At 42.2% G+C, this 20,809-nt stretch overlaps 1 protein-coding gene across 1 annotated transcript in view; it reads left to right on the top strand.

Moving 5' to 3' along the window:
* The first annotated feature begins 6,985 nt into the window (after positions 1-6,985).
* Positions 6,986-20,809, top strand: part of Fbxl13 (F-box and leucine rich repeat protein 13) — a 197,424-nt gene continuing 183,600 nt past the window's right edge. Inside the window, exons 1-3 of the mRNA XM_055612592.1 lie at positions 6,986-7,272; positions 10,059-10,162; positions 10,566-10,656. Of these exons, the coding sequence (XP_055468567.1) occupies positions 7,264-7,272; positions 10,059-10,162; positions 10,566-10,656 (204 nt within the window). The 5' untranslated portion in view covers positions 6,986-7,263. The remainder of the gene's footprint in view (positions 7,273-10,058; positions 10,163-10,565; positions 10,657-20,809) is intronic.

Here is a 20,809-nt window from a genome sequence, read left to right on the forward strand (position 1 = left end):
GCAGGAGGCGTCGCTGCCGCTGGTGCAAGCTTTTTCCTGGACCAGGACGGGGACTGTCCTGTGTGAGCCCCGCCCCTAGCACCGCCCCGGGGTGCAGATATGCCCCGCCCCCTTCCCACTCTGCCCCGCCCCCTCCTCTAGGCCTTTCCTTCCATCTCCACCCTAGCTGAGACTGTACGGCTCCGCCTCCGGGGTTGCCTGGCAACGCCCCGACGCCTCCCGCCTCCGTAGCGTGGACACCAGTAGCCCAGGGACAGTTTCTCAGTCCTGCTTGTGACCATGGCTTCACTCCGCAATGCCAGCCCCAAGCTGAGGAACTACTTCAGGGACAACTATATCCCTCAAGTCTGCGAGGTACCGGAGCCACACGGCCTCACCCACACAGAGGGTGTGGGGAGAGGCCAGGACGATTCCCCGGAGCTGGAGCTAGGAAGGAGCAGGATGGGAGAGGTTGAAGTCAAATTTGGGTAACTTGAGAGGGAGAGGTAGGTCGGAGAAGACCGAAGGATGATGTTGGCTGAAGCAGGGGTGGGGATGAGAAGAAGGTGAGGGAGAAAGGTGACAGGATCCGGTTGGAATCCCCAAGTGTGAACTTCTAAGGTTTAGAGAAGGGAAACGAGGGAAGAGGTGTCAGGCATACGGAAAATAGAAGAGTGTGCGCTCCTGAAGAGTGAGCCACCTGAAGAAAACAGGCTTCAGGGGTTCTGTGGGTAAGACCTGCCCCTTCCCTTTTAGGGGGAGGGAAGAAGAGCCACCTGCCACTGGACACAGCCTTACACTACACCTTTTTAGAGGTCGCCACCCAAGCAAAACCTGGGGTCTTGGTTTCAACAAAGAAATGGATTTCAGGGCCAACCGGAATGCAGCAAAGCTGGATTTATTAAAAGCAGAAGCAAAGGTGCAGAGAGAGTAAAATACATCTGATCGCGCAATAGGGAGCGTCTGCACAGTCGAGTTTAATTGTCTTCACAATGCGGATATGGGTGTGTGTGTGTGTGTGTGTGTGTGTGTGTGTTTTCTTGTGGCTTTCAAAGTTACATTTCTAAATGTTGCCAAGAAACCCCCCCCCCTTTTTTTCTGACATTACCCAAAGAGTATAGATTGTAACAAGGTTAGTTTAAAAGCTGAAATTTCTTTTTCTCTCGGTAACTTAAGTTGTACTGTGGATTTAGGAGTGGCTTCATTTAGTTCTGGGAGTGGGGAAGACAGGAATCAAGGTTATGTCCGTCATTTTGGCCTTATAGAAGCGCAGCCTGATTACTGGCCGTGGCATTCTTGATTGCCGTGTCTGAGAATAGGTCATCTAGCCCTACTTGGGCACAATTTACTTACTGTCTTTATCAGGATACCGTTTGGAAAAAACATATTCCCTCTGTGGTCCGTTAGGCCCCTATCAGTGGTGTCTCAGGTCCTTCTTGAGCAGGGAAAGTACGCTAGTTCTACAGGAGCAGGGCTTCCTTCTCCAAGCCTCCCCCACAATCACCATAATATCCCCATTCTGCTTTGCCTCAAGAGCACAAGCATGGTACTGAATACCAGGCTTTATGCTCCTGGGGTTAGGGAGCTGAGAAACTGCTAGTGCCTCCTACTTGTCTGTAAGTAGTCAGTGTGTGTCCTGGGGTGATGAAATAGGAGTTCCAAGCAGCTGCCATCATGGCAAAATGAGAGAACTCTAGGGGAAGAGAGAGGAGCACCATTCAACATCCAGGGCAAATTGGTACAGCTCTTTCTTTTAGGATGGCAATTTGGAAGCATTTATCGATATATCAAATAAGGGTACACCCCATGATTTTATCCTCAGAACACCCCCTTCAGTCACCTCTGCTCACACAGGAGGTACAAGAGAGATCTTGGGACCCACCCATTCAATTTCCCTCAGAGTCCATCAAGGTGAATTCCATCCTGCCAGTCCTCTCTGAGTTTATGTAGCTACCCGATTCAGTTCTCTAGAACGTTTGTTTACTCTTCTAAAAGCTGTCTGCAAGTCTGTGTAGCACATACTCTTTTACAGCAGTCATCCATGTGTATTTGACCAACCTCTTCTGAACCTCACCTGTGGGTTTTAAGTAAAGCCTAGTTTTTCACCTACAACATAATTTCCCCTACAAACTTGTGTACGTTCTGATGAAAGAAAAACCAAAGCCCAAACCAAAAGCCTCCTCATGCTAGTGGTACATGTAGTTTCCCTTGACAGGGAGACTAAGGCTGACGGTTGCTTGAGCCCAGGCCTAGTAATGGTAGTAGTCAAAACAAACAAACAAACAAACAAACAAACAAAACCTCAAAACAAACAAAACCAAAACCAACCAACCAACCAACAACAAAACTACCTGGTATACTAGGCTTATTGAACCTTCTGATTGATCATTTATTTTCATTACTTTTGGGCCCAATCACTTATTATTTTTATATAATTCATTTCTCCTGTAGGAATTCAATAATGAATATAATAAAATTATAACCGTGGGTTTTCCACCCATGCCCTGGTTCCCAAAATAATGACTCTGAGACCTTATCATTTATGAATAAATGCCTAGCCCATAATCTTAGACTCATTCTATAACTAGCTCACAACTTATTTTACCCGTTTATTCTATTCTCTGTGTGTCAAATGGCTGGTTACCTCTCCTCAGTTTCATATGTCCATCTTTCTCCGAGTCTGGGGTGAATCTCTCCCCCTCTGACTCTATCCCAGAGTTCATCTATGCCAGAACTCCCACCTCCTATTTTCTGCCTCAGCGAACATACTGTAGGATTTTTATTGACAGGTGATGCTTCCACACAGTACACAAGAAATTCTCTCTCTCTAAAATTTTAACTTTGTCCTGTTAACTGTCTTTTCTTCGGGGTGCACTTTCGTATCTTTTTCATTCATTAATTTAATGGATTGCTAACTTCACTAATTTTGTTCTATGTTATGTCTCAACCCATCTGTTGAATACACTAAATGAAATCTTAATTGTAGACAATATATTTTTCAGTCCTAAAATGCCCATTGATTCCTTTCGGTGCACTCCACTTTTTAAAATTATGAAAATATCTTTTCACCTATTTTGCTATCATTTCCTGTTTTCTAACATGTTAAGGATTGTTTTATAAAATCATTATCTGGAAAGCTGTTGGCACATGTCTTTAATCCTAGGACTCAGGAAGCTAGGACAGGAGGATTGCTTTTAGGCCAGCCTGAGCTACATATCAAGAAACTTATGAAGAGAGGCCGTCTAAAACAAAACAAAACAAAACAAAACAAAACAAAACAGAAACAGGGGTTCCTTCATTATCTGAATCATGTTCGGGTTTGTTGTCTGTTGTTTCTCTTCTTCCGTTGAGTACAGTATCTCCTCCCCTCTACATACTGAGTGATTTGTTGTATAGCAGGTAAAAGAGAGCTGTAGACATTCTACACAACACGTTCCTGTGGGTTCCTGTGCTGGAAAAGCTGACCTCAGTCCAGGCCAACGAAGCTGGGTTGATGCTAAGCTCCAGGCTTCCTCCCTTCTTCCCATGAGCATCCTCTCAGAGGCAGTTTTGCCAGCTAGCTTCTTCATGAACACCCTAGACCCAGACATACTTATTACTGAGCAATGGCCACATTTGAGCCCTCCTTATTCTTTCAGTCCCATGCAACCACCAAAAGCCGGCTGGGTTCCCTTTCAATGCCTAGTAGACTAGCCTCTGTTTGGACTCAGCCCAGTGTTCATTCTAGAGCCACAGCTGGGAGAGAGGGCTGAGCTTTGTCAGATCACGGAAGATGCTTACCCTTGTGGAATTTCACTACTCTCTAGTGTCTTACACTAGAGTGTTTGCACTAGGATGTATACAGCCTTGTGTAGGCAAGAGATGAACTTCGGGTACCTTACTAAGGTCAGAGGTTTTTCTCTGACCTCCATACAGACACACAGCAAGGAAACAAATCAATAAACCAATGAGTAAATAAATATTGAAAGCACGAAAATATTCGTGTCTCCCATCCTTAGAATCTTATGAGATGTTCTTGCCATCAAAGAATGTTGTCTACACAAAGATAGGAACATGTAAATTTAGTAAATATCCTTTAAAAAGGACTGTGGAAACTATCTTAAAGTATGCTCGGTGTGTGTTGATGTGTGTGAGGGTGGCATATGTCCCGTGGGGTGTATGGGACAAGCTTGGGTATGAGCTCTTGCCTCCCACCTTGTTTGGAGACAGGGATTCCTCTGTTTCCAGCCCCTGTCCCAGGACTGCTGGGATTCCGGGTGTGTGCTGCTGAACCTGGCTGTCCGTGGGTCCTGGGTATCCCAGCTCAGGCCCTCAGGCTTGTGAGGCAAGTGCTTACCCCACTGAGCTATCGCCTCAAACCAGAGCTAGATAGTTTTTAAGTGTTTGTCTTATGTTTTAAGTAAGTGAAGCAAATAATCAGATAATTAGAAATGTGGGCGAGTTTACTCTGTATAAATCATTGTATGGTTCAGAAACTATATAGTTTTAGAAACTCCAAACTTAAAAAAATGTGTAATGGCAATACCTAGGGGCTGCACATACAAGGGATTGTAGGAAGCACGAATACTTGAGTTTTCTTCTCATTCACTGTAGGCATCTTTTCTCTCACAAGGCAGACACTGTGCACAATGGCTGAGTGTCTTACTATCTGTCTTTTGGAGGTATTTCTGAAAGGCTTATATATTTAAACAAATTATTAAAACAGGAGCCCATGCAATGATGCTCTGTTGATAGGACTTGGGTACACTAAAAAAGTTAGACATGTTTATGTATTTCTCTTTCTACTTGGTAGAACTAGGTATGTTACCTACCAACTCACAGACCTGCTCGAGAGAGACCAAAGAGGAGCTGTGTATTATGGATTCACTGTCTACAAAAGTATTAAATGCACAAACCTAGCATTGAATCAGAGTAGGAAACTACACTTCAAATTGTGAGATTGGATTTAAATTTGATGTCTAGGAAAACAATAGAAGCATGCAAAACTGGATCTTACCAGCAGAGGGCGAGCTTTAGTTACAAATCATGACTGTAAGGCTGATACCCTGGGAGACCTACCCTTTTCTGAAGGGAAGCAGAGGGCTGGATGGGGAGGGAGGAGGGAGGGGAGGGACAACTGAGGTCGGGTTGTAATAGATGAGAGAATAAATTAATTTAAAAAAGAAAAGGAAATTGCTTGCACCCAGGAGACCAACCAGGGGAACATAGCAAACCCCTGCCTTGGAATAAACACTTTTCAGAGATACAAGAATCAGGAAGTTGTATGTGGCAAGGGACGGCTTGCAGATTTGGGAGGGGGGTAGCTGCCTTGCTAACACATTTGGCTGGTCCTTTAGGTAAAAGATTATACCTTTTTGGGTGTGTGTGTGTAGCTGGGAGGTTGGGGGTGGGGAGGGGATAGGGGGTAGCAGGTAGCAAAATCTTTGCTCAGTTTCCCAGCCAGTCAGTTCACAGACTAGTTCTAAGGGAAATTCACACTAAAGATACAAATGGCTGCCAATTCAATACTTCCCCAGTGGTTATTTTATTTAGGGATTAGGCACACATGATGATCTATTTCTCTACTGGTGGCGCGGTCTGGTAGACGTTCAAATGTTTGTCTGTCTCTTCCAACCTCGCCTGTGAGGTAAAGCCATCCAGTCTGAGCTGTGCGTGGCCATATTCCTGTAATCCCAGCAACTTGGGAGACCCCAGGCAGGAGGGTTTACTTGATCTGGCTTTTCAGACCAGCCTGGATAACATAGACAGACTCTGGCTCAGATAGACACACCTCCCTCCCCAGTGCTGGTCCCAAGGTTCCTTCTGCATGGCCAAACCATTTGGTTCCCTTTAATAATCTCAGGACACTTCTATTTATAAAGCTGCTAAAGTTTAAAAGTGCTACCTTCTCTTGATTGGCCACGGCTCTACCTGTAGGCTATTTCAGTCCTGCCAACCTCCCTTGTCTGTGAGCCGTTCAGAGCTAGCACTGTGGGCCAGGACCATCTCTTTCATTTTTAAAAGGTTCATTCTGTCGAGATCCTTTGGCAGATGGTACTTCTTTGTTTGCTGTTCTAGACAGAGCCCCCTTTGAAAACCTGTGAATATATGGGGCTGTGGAGATAGACCCCGAGGCCAGTCCTGTTTCTTCCCTTCAAGTTATCTAGCTTGGCTTTGGCAAGGCTGGCAGGGAAAGACGAGCTAATATGTCTTTGCATCTTTGAGGTTCTGGTCTAGTCCAATTTTGAGCCAAGATGACTGAAGATAATTGCAGTGGAATCAATGTCAGAAGTAGAAGGGATTTGTTTGCAAATTAAGTAACCTAAAACTCTGTGATTAATTTTTTAAGTGAAATTCCTGATGGGGCAAAGCTGTAACAGGCTCCATGTCCACCTCAGTGTCGGGAGACCACTCTTTGGCTTGTTGCATGGGGTTTGGGGAAAGGATGGGAGAAGTTTTGGACAATGTTTAGATTTAGTAAAAAACAAAACAAAATGGTTCTAGAGTAAAGGGCTTTCTAGAACTGTGGTTCTCTCATGGCACCTGTTCTTTTTAAAGCAACCTCCTTTTTTCTTTTTCATTCCTTTTCCTTTTCAAAGGCTGTAGACATCTATACTGTTTGTTCTATTGTTTGTTTAAAAGACATGTTTCTGTGTTTATATATGACCAAGACATTTAGATACCACGAGCCCTCCCGTCTGCCGTCCTGTAAGAAGCCACACAGTGCACACTTTTGTGTGAGTACATGGTATGGGCAAGGAGCCCAAGGCCATGGTCAGCACAAGTGACTCAGGCTGGAATGTGTCCCCACAAGGCTCACGTGTTAGAAACTCCCAATGTAGCAGTGAGCAGAGGGAGCGGGACTTCTCACAGCAGCTATGGCCAGGGGTCATCTGATGGGCAGACTGCTGCTGACCTCACAGGAAGGAGTGATCGGGTTATCACAGCACAGGTTGTTAGATTTAGCTTCCGCAGCCCTCTCTAGCCTGGCCCACGTTGCAATTCAGCGCAAAGGGCCTCGCCAAGAGCTGGCACGGTGCTCTAGGACTTCCCGGCCTCCAGACGGTAATCTGTAAGGACCTTGTAACCCAGTCTGTGTTAGTCTATGAGGGCAGCAGAAGAGGAACCGAGACAGTGATCGAGGGGGTCTGGAGGAGAGTTCCTTGGTCTTCACGGGGTGACGCTGTCTACTGCTCCCTGCCTCCATCATAGCCGCAGGTGACCGTGTGCTGTGGGCTTGGCTCTTCCTGCTTTCCCACCTGTACCTACCTCTCTCTTCATGCCCCTTGGAAGCTTCTCTAACGAATGGGCCAGGTAAGCATTCAAGAACTGCTTCGATCGCTGCGCCCTCAGAGCAGTTGTTTTTATATTACTATTGAGACAGTTCACATATTTACCGTGCTGACAGGGTGTCTGACACAATAAACGTAATTTATTTCCACAAGCCAGTCTGTTTCTGCTCCTACCCTGCCCACCTCACCCCACAGCCTTATTAGGCAGTTAAGAACTTTGCTGTTTCTGTCTGAACTGTTGTTCAAGGACATTCTTTTTTCCTTGCCATTTTCCCCCTACATATGTTTTTGGCTTCTAACTTCCACTTAGCTTGGTATGCAGTCAGTCCTTCAGCGTCTCTCTCACACTGCACTTTCAACTGTAGAAGGGAATATTCTGAGTTTCTCTCTTAGGCCTTTTCCTTTAGTGGAGGCAGTGATCAGCAAAGGAGGAGGCAAAGATGCCTGTTAGCACTTGCTGCATTATCTGAGTGCTTATTTTCTGCTCTACGTGCAATCCAAGGCGGATTTCATATTTTGATGCATTTAGTCCTCACGAGGGTCCTGTGACATACATACCTTCATTACTCCACTTAGGGAAACAGGGACAGAGATAACCCTCATTCTTGTACAGCAGGTGCTCGTGTCTGCTGAGCTGTCTCTGCAGCCCTTTTCCTCGAGCAGAAAGTAGCTATTAAGAAGTTAGCTCTGGGCTCCTTGCTTAGCGTGTCCGAGGCCCCGGGTTCCATCCCTGGCACTTCAGAACAGGCAAATGGGAGCTATTTACTCGCTGTTCGCACTGCCTCGCTGGCATACGGCTGTGCAGCACCCGCTCGTCCACGTGTCCTGCACGCTGTGTTATTTTGTCCATTAGGAACAAGTGAGCAGCGTGGTATTTCTTTGCCAAAAGTAAACTTTCCAACCCTGCCTTTATTGACATTTGCTCCATATGCCTTTATCCACATTTCGGTGACATAGCTCTCAACCTGACTAGGCTTCTGCTGGGTAAGTTTTTGGGAAAGCAGCTTTTTTGATCTGTAGAGCTCGGAAATACAAAGCAGCATGCACTTTCTGATATTTCTTAACCTGACCCCTAACTTTCTTAATGATAATAAAACTAAACTCCAGTAAGGCACTAACTCCCAGACTTTCGTGTACATGGGAATTTCTCAAGGAGTTTGCTAAGAATATAGAAGCCCGAGAAAGCAGGTTGCCATCCCAATTCTTCTGAGGTAAATGCCCTCTAGACACCAGAATAGGGAGGAGGGGATGGGCTGTAGAGTGGGGAAAATGGAAGCCTCTGGGCTCTGTAGACCCACATAGCAAAGTGACAGAGACAGATGAGTTTGCAGAGCCATTCAGGAAGCAGACGTAGTGGAAAAATCTGGCCCTGTTATCAGGTCCCTTGCTGTCTTTTAGGTAATTGCCACCTTTAAAATCTAGCTTTCAGCAGAGGTGGGAACCATGGGACTCTTGTGCAGCCATATTTAGGCTTCAAGTAGCTGAGCTTCTTCTAAGAGAGGCTGGGGAGGGGCCGGACCAGGAGTCTAAAACGTTGTGGTCCATTTTCTTAAAAAAAAAAAAAAAGATTTATTTTTTCTGGATATGGGTGTTTTACCCAAACATATGTATGTGCCTGGTCCTTACCAAGGCTGTAAAAGTAGGTTATATCCCCTGGAGCTGGAGATGCCAGAATTCCTAAGTTGTCATGTGAGTGCTGGAAAGCAAATCTGGATCTTTATAGAGTAGGGTGCCCTCAACTGCTAACTCATCTCTCTAGCCCTGTGTTTTTTCCATTTGAGAACTCTACTCAGTTACATGCCCTTCTTCTGTTTCTAGAGTTTGGGAAAGGTGCATGATCCTGCCATAGGAAAAGAAGATAATCCGAGGATTTTAAAATGTGCTACTGGGTGGTAGTTTTGGCCCTTTCTGCTGCATTGTACATTAAAAACTTCTTTGTTTTCACCTGTCACTTATATTTATTATCTTATTTGCAAAAGGAGCTAGAGAGGGAGTCTCTAAGCCTGAGGCACTTTGCCTTTATCCTGCCTGTAGGCTCCTAACTGGCTGCACACTGAGAGAGGATGGAGGCGTTTCGAAGGAGATATTTCATTATACAGGATTCAGTCAGAACAGATATTCCTCCATGTCTGTTTGGTGTGGTCTTTGTTCGGCTCGTGTTAGACAATCATGAGGCTGTGTGAGTGTAGCTTCTGACGTTACTAGGAGACACACACTCACAGAAATCGTCCTCATCCTTTGGCTCTTACAGTCTTTTTGCTCCTCTTCTGCAACGTTCCCTGAGCCCTAGGTGCAGAAGTGTTTTGTGCACGTATCCATTGGGACTGGGCTCCACAGCTCTGCAGGTTGATTGGTTGGGGTCTTCTGTAGTGGCCTACACTGAAGAGAAGTTTCTTCAGTGAGAGGTGAAGACTACATTTATCTCCATAGTAGATTTTGACTATGGATTTAATCGGTTGCCTTAAGTTTTGGCTTGAGAATTTTTTTAATTAAAAAAAAAAATGGTCCCCATTCTTTTGTTTTGTGGTTTTTGTTTGTTTGTTTGTTTCGATTTTGAGATAGGCTTTCTCTGTGTAGCCTTGGCTGCCCTGGACTCCTGTAGACCAGGCTGGCTTCAAACTCACAGAAATTTGCCTGCCTCCGCCTCCCTGGGATTACTACTACCATCTGACTCTTCATTCTAAATGTAAGCATTATAACTATTTTTGACAGTAGCAGCATGTTTACGTAGTCAATAAAAAAAAATGAGATAAAAGCTTGTGGACGCAGAAGCACCGATTCCATTTTCTTATTCTTTTCTTTTAACAGGCGCTGTTATGTGGTTTACTTATGACATGTCCCGAGGACCCGCTGAGGTATTTAGAACAAATGATTATAATTATCATTGGAAATGGTCTGGAAAACCTTCTTTGGTAAGTGTTGTTTTGATGTATGATGGGGAAATATTTTGGAGGTCAAGAACTTTGTATAGTATCCTGATAGGGTCTTGACAATGAATGTTTCAAATCTGGGGCTTGTTAAGGAATCCTTCCATAGGGTGGTAGGTCCCTGAGACTTAATGTGAATAATGTGCTCACTGATTATCAGCGTGAGAAACACAGTGAACTCCCATTTGGAATCTTAGGACAAAGAGTTTCAAGGTGAGGAGGAGAAAAGGGTAACACAGGACCTTTGGGAACTCAGCAAATTCTTAGAGAGGTGATTCTGACCTGCCTCCTCAAGAAATCCCTTCCTCTCTGGGAGAATCAGTGGGTCAGTTATAGAATTACTTCAAAATGGAATTAATCTTGACCTTGCTTTGTGATTTTATTCAAGGGATATGTTCATCAGTCCATCCCTGAGACCAAAAATTCGAAGACTGTCTGAAACTTTCTTGGAACAACTTTTTGGACTGGATGAGCAGCTGGTAACTAGTCAAGCATTCTGAAACACACCCTATGTTTCTGATGGAAATGCTCAGAGTTTATGTTTTATTGGGGGGTGGGGGGTGAGGTCAGAATCTTTTGGAATTGAGGCCACAGAGGAGAGTGAAAGAATAGTGCACACAGAGCCAAACTTCCACATTTTTAAGGAACAGCCAGGTGTTTTTGTCTGTTTTTGATTGCTTTTCTCCTCTTCCTCTCAAGCACAGAAATAGCATTTAGCACATCCTGCAATCCCAGCACTTAGGCTGAGGCAGGAGGATGGAGAGACTGAGGTCAACTTGGGCTACTTCTTCTCACCCCCAAGCCTGGGTACCTAAAACTCTGCCTCCCTCTCTTCCACCCAGTCATAGGCTTCAGCATCTTTATTATTATTATGAGCCAATCTGGGATAATCGGGGAACATTTCTTATCATCACATTCATAGCAATGCCCATGGCAGAGTGGTGACCAGATCTCAAGGCACTAAAATTAGCATTTGAAAACACAGTTGGGCCTTCCTCCAACATCTCCCCCTTTCCGTCTCATTAAAAAGACTGTTTTTAAAGTATATACAGTAAGAACAGTTATGAACAATCATAAGAACCAATAGGTAAGACTTACATACATTATCTCTAGTCAAAAGGTATTTGGCAACTTTGAAGAAAATATTATTTACCTATGTTGGTGAGCCTGAAGTTTTGTACCTAAATTGTTCCCTATTATATATCTTGTATCTATCAACCTAAAAAAACATCTGTCTAGACCTAAAACATCTTTTTAACTCCTAAGCAACTAAGTTTAATTGTAAAACTATAACTATCTAGTATTCAACCCCATCAGAGACTTGATAAGGAATAAAATTAATTACCTGAGCAAACAAGAAGTGCAGGCTAGCAGCTTTCAAAATTAAAAAAAAAAAAAAAAAGATAGAGACAGTGTGCCGCCTGGAGAGACACCAAAAACTCTACAAGGTTGGAGCATCATCTTCAGCCTCCTGGCCCAGTATATCTGACAGACATTCGTGAAGCAGGAAATAGGAAGGACTTGCTAACCCTGTCTTGACAGTGTTCGGCAGTCAACCTGGCCTGCATCTAAGCTTGCCCATTTTAGGCAGAATTCTGTCTGTGGTAGAAATGAGGGCATTTATTTTTTGTCCTGATTGCTAACTTGCCACATATGAAGCCATCTCCATGTGGAGGTTCTTCGATGCTCATTAGCTTCTTTGAGGTAGGCTAGGTGCTGCCAGGAGTTGACCTGTATTGTTGTCAAAGAATCCTTAAAATAATAAAAAAACATCTTTAAATGCCATATCCTGCATTCGAAGACCTCTATTTTATTTTTACCTATCTATCTATCTATCTATCTATCTATCTATCTATCTATCTATCTAACTATCTATCTATCCATCCATCCATTGAATCACATATCTCTATCTATTATACCTAGGAAGCATATTTCTGTGATAGATTAGTATCTGACATTACCATGAGTTGATCAACTAACAATTAACTTGCATTACCTAATATCCTAAACAACCTGCAGCTGCAGTTTTAAAAGTACTGGAAGTAAACCTTGTATTTACAAATGAGTTGTATAGATACAATATCTCATTTCAGAGTAAAAACATTATATATATGTGTGTGTGTGTGTGTGTGTGTGTGTGTATCAAAGATAACCTTAAGTTTGAATTCTGTACCAGTGTATCAAGCATGAACTTTTTTGTATACAAAATTCCATATCAACAAATTAAAAACAAACTTATTTGACAATAACAAAGCTTTAAGTTGAAGAGTAGATTTAGTAATCTACCTTTTGTCCTATCATTTCTAGATATTTTTTATTTCCCCCTTCTTTCCTTTAAATCCCTTTCCCCTTACCTAAGAAGAAAGACAAAGAAAACAGAAAAGGAAAAGAGAGAAATCCCTGAGTCTAACCTTGCTTTCTCTTTGAATAGACCATTAATAACTTGTAACCAATTCCCCTAACTAGTAACGACGAGCGTCCATTACCCAAGAAAACAACCCAAATTCTAGCCCCACCCCACCTTAAGGGAAATGGGATGTTGTTCTTCTCGAGGTTGCTTTCTGCTGACATTGGGGCATAGGATACCCTTTTGGGGGGCCTAGATAAAATTAGGAAAAACAGGTAAGCAAGCTAACAATAACATTTGTGGTCTAGTCTCTAAATGTTGAGAAACTTCAGGCTTAATAGAAGTTTTATTGTTTCTTTGTTTTGGGTTTTTTTGTTTGTTTGTTGGTGTTTTGGAACAGTCTGAAATGCTTGACCAATTGAGATCAGCAGCTTTCTTTGAAGCTGTCCTGGGAGCAGGTCTTGAATGAAGAACAACTGAAGCAGCTGTGGCTGGAACATATAGGATGTTGGAATAAATGTGTCAGCATCTCAGCATTCTGGAGGATGAATCTTGTCAGATTTGATCCAGCATCACCAGTTTCTGGTTCTTTTGTTCATATACTTTCTCACAAGTATTATACGAAACTGAGATTATAAATGTGTGACCTGTGCAGTATGCAAAGATCAAGTACAGATTTTTTTTTTTTCTCTTTGTATGAGCAGAAAAGGAGACATTTTTTCTATAAGGCAGTCTGGATTGTAAACCAGTTATATCTATGCCATTTAAAAGAATGGCATGATACGCTTTAAGAATATTGCAGCCAAGGATTTATTGGCCATGTATACTTGAAGTTCTGGCTGGAGACATTTTTATGTTTCAGTATGTCTTAGAGCTATTTCCACGTGGAGGGATCAGCAATTATGTTACCTGCTTGCTCTGTAGTTTGAATTATGTAAGTATAGACTGATTTAATTTAGCAGTCTCTCTTTTACCTAGGTCTGTTCCATTGTAACCTCTCGCAAAGAGGATGTATAATATCACCCTTACCATTGAACATATAATCATTTTTTATGTTGAAAATCAAAACAAGATTGTATAGATCCAAATATCCTCCTCTGAGCTCCTGGGCACCTGTTGCATCAGGCCAAACTGCCACCTGTCCTCCTCAAGGGTGTCTCACGTGTAGAGGGATAAGCTGGTTGCCCAGAGCAACAGAAGAGGCAATGCCTTTACAATCACCTTTATTTAAACTAACTTTTTTTTTTTTTAATCTTTAGTGTTCAAGCACACCCTAGGCACTTTGTACCTGGGTTTCTACATTTGTATTTGTTGTGGCTGTCTTCGCCCTTCTTAGATATGCCTTTGTGTTTTGGGAGGTCCCCTGTGTCCCTCTGCACCAGGCTGAATTGCCACCTGTTCCCCTTGAGAGCACCTCATATGTATAGGGATAAGCCAACTGCCCAGAGCAGCGTGACGTCTCACCTCGGTTAGCATTTAATAGCCTTTGGCTGTGAGAGGCACATAGCTTGCATGCTTGCCTCCCTGCCTAACTTTGGGTCAAATATCCTGTTTAGGCCAAAATGCCATTTGGCATCAGCTCTCCTCACGGGAGCCCTATTTCTCAGAGTTCTTTCCATGTGGAGGTAACAACAATTTGTATTACCTATTCTGTTTGGTCTTTTTGATTTCTGTCCTCTTGTGTATGTGTCCAAGATCTTCAGGGGGGTCTTCCTCAGTCATATCTTATTTTGATCAGCTTTTCTGGAACCCATAATTTCTCTTTTCCTGTATAGATATATGCCCCCTTAACACATTTCCTGTTCTCCATTTTTAGGTTAGGATATTCTTGAAATAAACAGGCTGATCTAATTCAGCAGTTTTTTCTATAGTCCAATATCTCTCAGCAGTCATTGTTTTTTGTTCATTAGTATTTGTTGTTGTAAATTAAAAACTAGTGTGTTGGGCTATACATAGTTTATTATTATCCCTAAGATTATCATGGCAGTATTATTTAACCTGTTATCACAAATAATAAGACACAGACACCTGTTAGATTTTATAATTACCTTATTTACCTTGGGTGGGGCAGACAGTCCTAAATCACCATTCACCTCCCAACCCTCATCCAATGCCATCCTCCTTAACCATCCTATCTTCCATCCATAATCTTATAAATACTTGCTTGTGTTCTTCATCTGGGCCTTTTTATACCATTATTGGAGTCCTTCCTCCTGGCCCCTCATGGTTTCTTCTCCAGGCTAACCCATCGCGGTGTCCTCCTTCTTCCTCTCTTCCTATGCATTTCTTTCCCGTGATTCTTTTGGGATTTTCCCAAGCCCGGGAACCTTAGCCATGCCTACCCTATTCTGCCTGCCCGGGTATAGGCTGTCTAATTAACCTCTCCGGTCTAACGTTTTAGGCAGGTCTACACAAACAAGGTTGGGTGTATCCGGCTGGCAATAACCGATCTTGAGGGCCAGTAATTAGCATTAGACCAACCTCCAACAAGCACTGAAGACATTTTAAGTCAACGAAGCACTACGTAACCTACCTCCGGGAGTCTTTGAAACCCATCTTTGTTTGCAGAGCATCTCTTTTAAGGGATGATTAGATCTTTCAACAACTGCTTGTCCCATAGGATTGTGTGGTAGACCTGCAATATGTCTTTTTAAATTTTTTATTAATTACACTTTATTCATTTTGTATCCCCCCATAAGCCCCTTCCTCCTCCCCTCCCGATCCCTCCCTCCCCTTTCTGCATGCATGCCACTCCCCAAGTCCACTGATAGGGGAGGTTCTCCTCTCCTTTCTGATCTTAGTCTATCAGTTCTCATCAAAAGTGGCTGCATTGTCCTCTACTGTGGCCTGGTAAGGCTGCTCCCCCCTCAGGGGGAAGTGATCAACGAGCAGGCCAATCAGATTATGTCAGAGGCAGTCCCTCTTCCCATTACTATGTAACCCACTTGGACACTGAACTGCCATGGGCTACACCTGTGCAGGGGTTCCAGGTCATCTCCACGAATAGTCCTTGGTTGGAGTATGAGTCTCTGGGAAGTTCCCTGTGTTCAAATTATCTTGTTCTGTTGCTCTCCTTGTGGAGTTCCCGTCCCCTCCAGCTCTTACTATTTCCCACTTCTTACATAGAATTCCATTCACTCTGCCCATCAGTTGGCCATCAGGCTCAGCATCTGCTTTGACAGTCTATACTGCAGAGGCTTTCAGAGGCCCTCTGTGGCAGGTTTCAAGGTTGTTTCCTGTTTTCTTCTGGCTTTCAGAGGCCCTCTGTAGCAGGTTCCGAGGTTGTTTCCTATTCTCGTTTTCTTCTGATGTCCATCCTCTTTGCCTTTCAGGATGGGGATTGAACATTTTAGTTAGGGTCCTCTCTTTTGCTTAGTTTGTTTAGATGTACAGATTTTAGTGGGTTTATTCTATATTGTATGTTTATATGAGTGAGTATACACCATTCATGTCTTTTTGCTTCTGGGACAACTCACTCAGGATGATCCTTTCCAGGTCCCACCATTTACCTGCAAATTTCATGATTTCCTTATTTTTCATTGCTGAGTAATACTCCATTGTATAGATGTACCACAATTTCTGCATCCATTCTTCAGTTGAGGGGCATCTGGGTTGTTTCCAGCTTCTGGCTATTACAAATAAAGCTGCTACAAACATGGTTGAGCAAATGTCCTTGTTGTGTACTTGCGCCTCTTTTGGGTATATGCCTAGGAGTGGTATGGCTGGATCTTGAGGAAGCGCTATTCCTAGTTGTCTGAGAAAGCGCCAGATTGATTTCCAGAGTGGTTGTACAAGTTTACATTCCCACCAGCAGTGGAGGAGGGTTCCCCTTTCTCCACAACCTCTCCAGCATGTGCTGTCCCTTGAGTTTTTCATCTTGGCCATTCTGATGGGTGTAAGGTGAAATCTCAGGGTTGTTTTGATTTGCATTTCCTTAATGGCTAATGAGGCTGAGCATTTCTTTAAGTGTTTCTCTGCCATTCGATATTCCTCTACAGAGAATTCTCTCTTTAGCTCTGTTCCCCATTTTTTAAGTGGATTACTTGGTTTATTGCTTTTCAGCTTGTTTAGTTCTTTATATATATTGGATACGAGTCCTCTGTCAGATAAAGGGTTGGTGATGATTCTTTCCCAATCTGTAGGCAGTCGCTTTGTTTTGATGACGGTGTCCTTTGCTTTACAGAAGCTTTTCAATTTCATGAGGTCCCATTTATTGATTGTTGCTCTTAGAGCCTGTGCTGTTGGTGTTCTGTTCAGGAAGTTTTCTCCTGTACCAATGAGTTCTAGGGTATTCCCCACTTTTTTTTCTAGCCGATTTAATGTGTCTGGTTTTATGTTGAGGTCTTTGATCCACTTGGACTTCAGTTTTGTGCAAGGTGATAAGTATGGATCTATTTTCATTTTTCTACATGTAGACATCCAGTTGGACCAGCACCATTTGTTGAAGATGCTATCTTTTTTCCATTGTGGTTTTGGCATCTTTGTCAAAAATCAGGTGTCCGTAAGTGTGTGGGTTTATTTCTGGGTCTTCTGTTCGATTGCATTGATCCACCATTCTGTTTCTATGCCAGTACTATGCAGTTTTTATAACTGTTGCCCTATAGTACAGCTTGAGATCAGGGATGGAGATACCTCCAGAAGATCTTTTATTGTAGAGGATTGTTTTAGCAATTCTCAGTTTCTTGTTATTCCATACGAAGTTGAGAATTTTTTTTTCCAGGTCTGTAAAGAATTGTGTTGGCAATTTGATGGGAATTGCATTAAATCTGTAGATTGCTTTTGGTAAGATGGCCATTTTTACTATGTTAATCCTGCCAAGCCATGAGCATGGGAGATCTTTCCATCTTCTCATATCTTCCTCTAATTCTTTCTTCAGAGACTTGAAATTTTTTTCATACAAGTCTTTGACTTCCTTGGTTAGGGTTACACCAAGGTACTTTATGTCATTTGTGGCTATTGTGAATGGTGTTGTTTCTCTAATTTCTTTCTCAGCCCTTTTGTCTTTTGTATACAGGAGTGCTACTGATTTTTTTTGAGTTAATTTTGTATCCAGCCACTTTACTGAAGGTGTTTATCAGCTGTAGGAGTTCCCTGGTAGAGTTTTTGGGGTCACTCATATATACTATCAAATCATCTGCAAATAGTGATAATTTGACTTCTTCCTTTCCCATCTGTATCCCCTTGATCTCCTTCAACTGTCTTATTGCTCTAGCAAGGACTTCCAGCACTATGTTGAAGAGATATGGAGAGAGTGGGCAGCCTTGTCTTGTCCCTGATTTCAGTGGGATTGCTTTAAGTTTCTCTCTGTTCAGTTTGATGTTGGCTATAGGCTTGCTGTAAATCGCCTTTACTATGTTTAGATATGTGCCTTGTATCCCTGATCTCTCCAGTACTTTAAACATGAATGGATGTTGGATTTTGTCAAATGCTTTTTCAGCATCTAGGGAGATTATCATGTGGTTTTTTTCTTTCAGTTTGTTAATATGGTGGATCACATTGATGGATTTCCGTATATTGAACCACTGCTGCATACCTGGGATGAAGCCTACTTGGTCATAGTGGATAATATCTTTGATGTGTTCTTGGATTTGGTTTGCAAGTATTTTGTTAAGTATTTTTGCATCAATGTTCATAAGGGAGATTGGCCTGAAATTCTCTTTCTTTGTTGAGTCTTTGTGAGGTTTAGGTACCAAGGTGATTGTGGCTTCATAGAATGAGTTTGGTAATGTTCCTTCTGTTTCTATTTTGTGGAATAGTTTGAAGAGAATTGGAGTTAGCTCTTCTTTGAAGGTCTGGTAGAATTCTGCGCTGAAGCCATCTGGTCCTGGGCTTTTTTTGGATGGGAGACTTTTGATGACTGCTTCTATTTCTTTGGGGGATATAGGACTATTTAATTGATTTACCTGGTCCTGATTCAGCTTTGGTAAGTCAAATTGATCAAGAAAATTGTCCATTTCATTTAGGTTTTCAAATTTTGTGGCATATAGACTTTTGAAGTAAGTCCTAATGATTGTTTGGATTTCCTCAGTGTCTGTAGTTATGTCCCCCTTTTCATTTCTGATTTTGTTGATTTGGGTGGTGTCTCTCTGCCTTTTAGTTAGCTTGGCTAAGGGTTTGTCAATCTTGTTGATTTTCTCAAAGAACCAGCTCTTGGTTTCATTGATTCTTTGAATTGTTTTATTTGTTTCTAATTGATTGATTTCAGCCCTGAGTTTGATTATTTCCAGCTGTCTACTCCTTTTTGGTGTGTCTGCTTCTTTTTCTAGGGTTTTTAAGTGGGCCATTAAGTTGCTTGAATGAGCTGTCTCGAATTTCTTCTTGAAGGCACTTAGTGCTATGAACTTTCCTCTTAGCACTGCTTTCATTGTGTCCCACAAGTTTGGGTATGTTGTGTCTTCATTTTCATTGAGTTCTAGAAAGGCTTTAATTTCTTTCTTTATTTCTTCCCTGACCCAGCTGTCATTTAGTAACAAGTTGTTCAGTTTCCATGTGTGTGTAGGCTTTTTGCTATTTCTGTTGTTGTTGAAGTCCAGCTTTATTCCATGGTGATCAGACAGGATACAAGGGATTATTTCAGTCTTCTTGTATCTGTTGAGGCTTGCTTTGTGACCAACTATATGGTCTATTTTGGAGAAGGTTCCATGAGGTGCTGAGAAGAAGGTAAATTCTTTTGTGTTTGGGTGTAAAGTTCTGTAAATGTCTGTGAGGTCCATGTGATTCATGACCTCTGTCAGAGATATTGTTTCTTTGTTTAATTTCTGTTTTGTTGACCTGTCCTTTGTTGAGAGTGGGGTGTTGAAGTCTCCCACTATTAATGTGTGGGGATCTATATGTGGTTTAAATTTTATCAATGTTTCTTTTACAAATGTGGGTGCTCTTGTATTTGGGGCATAGATGTTCAGGATTGTGATGTCTTCCTGGTGGAATTTTCCCTTGATGAGTATGAAGTGTCCTTCCTCATCTCTTTTTATTAATTTTGGTTGAAAGTCTATTTTATCAGATATTAGAATGGCTACTCCTGCTTTTTTCTTGGGTCCATTTGCTTGGAAAGTCGTCTTCCAACCTTTTACCCTCAGGTAATGTCTATCTTTGTGTCTTAGGTGTGTTTCTTGTATGCAACAGATTGCTGGGTTTTGTTTACGTATCCATTCTGTTAATCTGTGTCTTTTTACTGGAGAGTTGAGTCCATTGATGTTGAGAGAGATTAATGACCAGTGGCTGTTAGATCCTTTGATATTGATGTTGGCTGTGTTCATAAGGTTGTGTGCTTGGTTGCTTTTTGTTTTGCTGTAGTAAGGTTAATTATTTCCTGTGTTTTCTTGACAGAAGCTAATTTTCTTGGGTTGTATTTTCCCTTCCAGTGTCTTCTGTAATGCTGGATTTGTGTGTAGGTATTGTTGAAATTTGTTTTTGTCATTGAATATCTTGTTTTCTCCGTCTATGAGGACTGAGAGTTTTGCAGGGTATAGTAGCCTGGGTTGACATCTGTGTTCTCTTAGGGTCTGCATGATATTTGTCCAGGCCCTTCTGGCTTTCATAGTTTCTGTTGAAAAGTCAGGTTTGATTCTAATGGATTTGCCGTTATATGTTACTTGGCCTTTTTCCCTTGCAGCTTTTAGTATTTTTTTTTTTTTTGTTGTGTATACTTACTGTTTTGATTATTATGTGGCGGGAGGATTTTCTTTTCTGGTTAAATTTGTTGGGTGTTCTGTAGGCCTCATGTATCCTTATTGGCTTCTCCTTTAACTTGGGGAAATTTTCTTCAATGATTTTGTTGAAAATATTTTCTGGGCCTTGGAGAAGGGAGTCTTTTTTTTCCTCTATTCCTATTATTCTTAGATTTTGTCTTTTCATATTGTCTTGGATTTCTTGGCGGTCTGTGTCAGGAACTTTTTGGATTTAACATTTTCTTTGACAGATACATCGATTTCTTCCATTGTATCTTCTACACCTGAGATTCTTTCTTCCATTTCTTGTATTCTGTTGGTTATGCTTACCTCTGTAGTTCCTGTTTTCTTCCCTAAATTCTTCCTCTCGATTATTTCCTCCATTTGTGTTTTCTTTAATTTTTCTAGTTCTATCTTCAGGTCTTGAGTTGTTTTGTTTACTTCCTTCACCTGTCTGCTTGTATTTTCCTCTTTTTCTTTTAGTTCCTTCAACTCTGTCTCTTTGATTTCTTTCAGTGATTTAATTATTTCTTCTCTGAAGGCCACAAGCTGTTTGGCTGCATCTTCCCGTATTTCTTCACGGATGGCCCTAATCTGCTTGTCTTTATCTTCCTCCAT

Source organism: Psammomys obesus, unplaced genomic scaffold (genome assembly GCF_907164565.1).
Source record: "Psammomys obesus unplaced genomic scaffold, mPsaObe1.curated_primary_1811, whole genome shotgun sequence".
Lineage (NCBI taxonomy): Eukaryota > Metazoa > Chordata > Mammalia > Rodentia > Muridae > Psammomys > Psammomys obesus.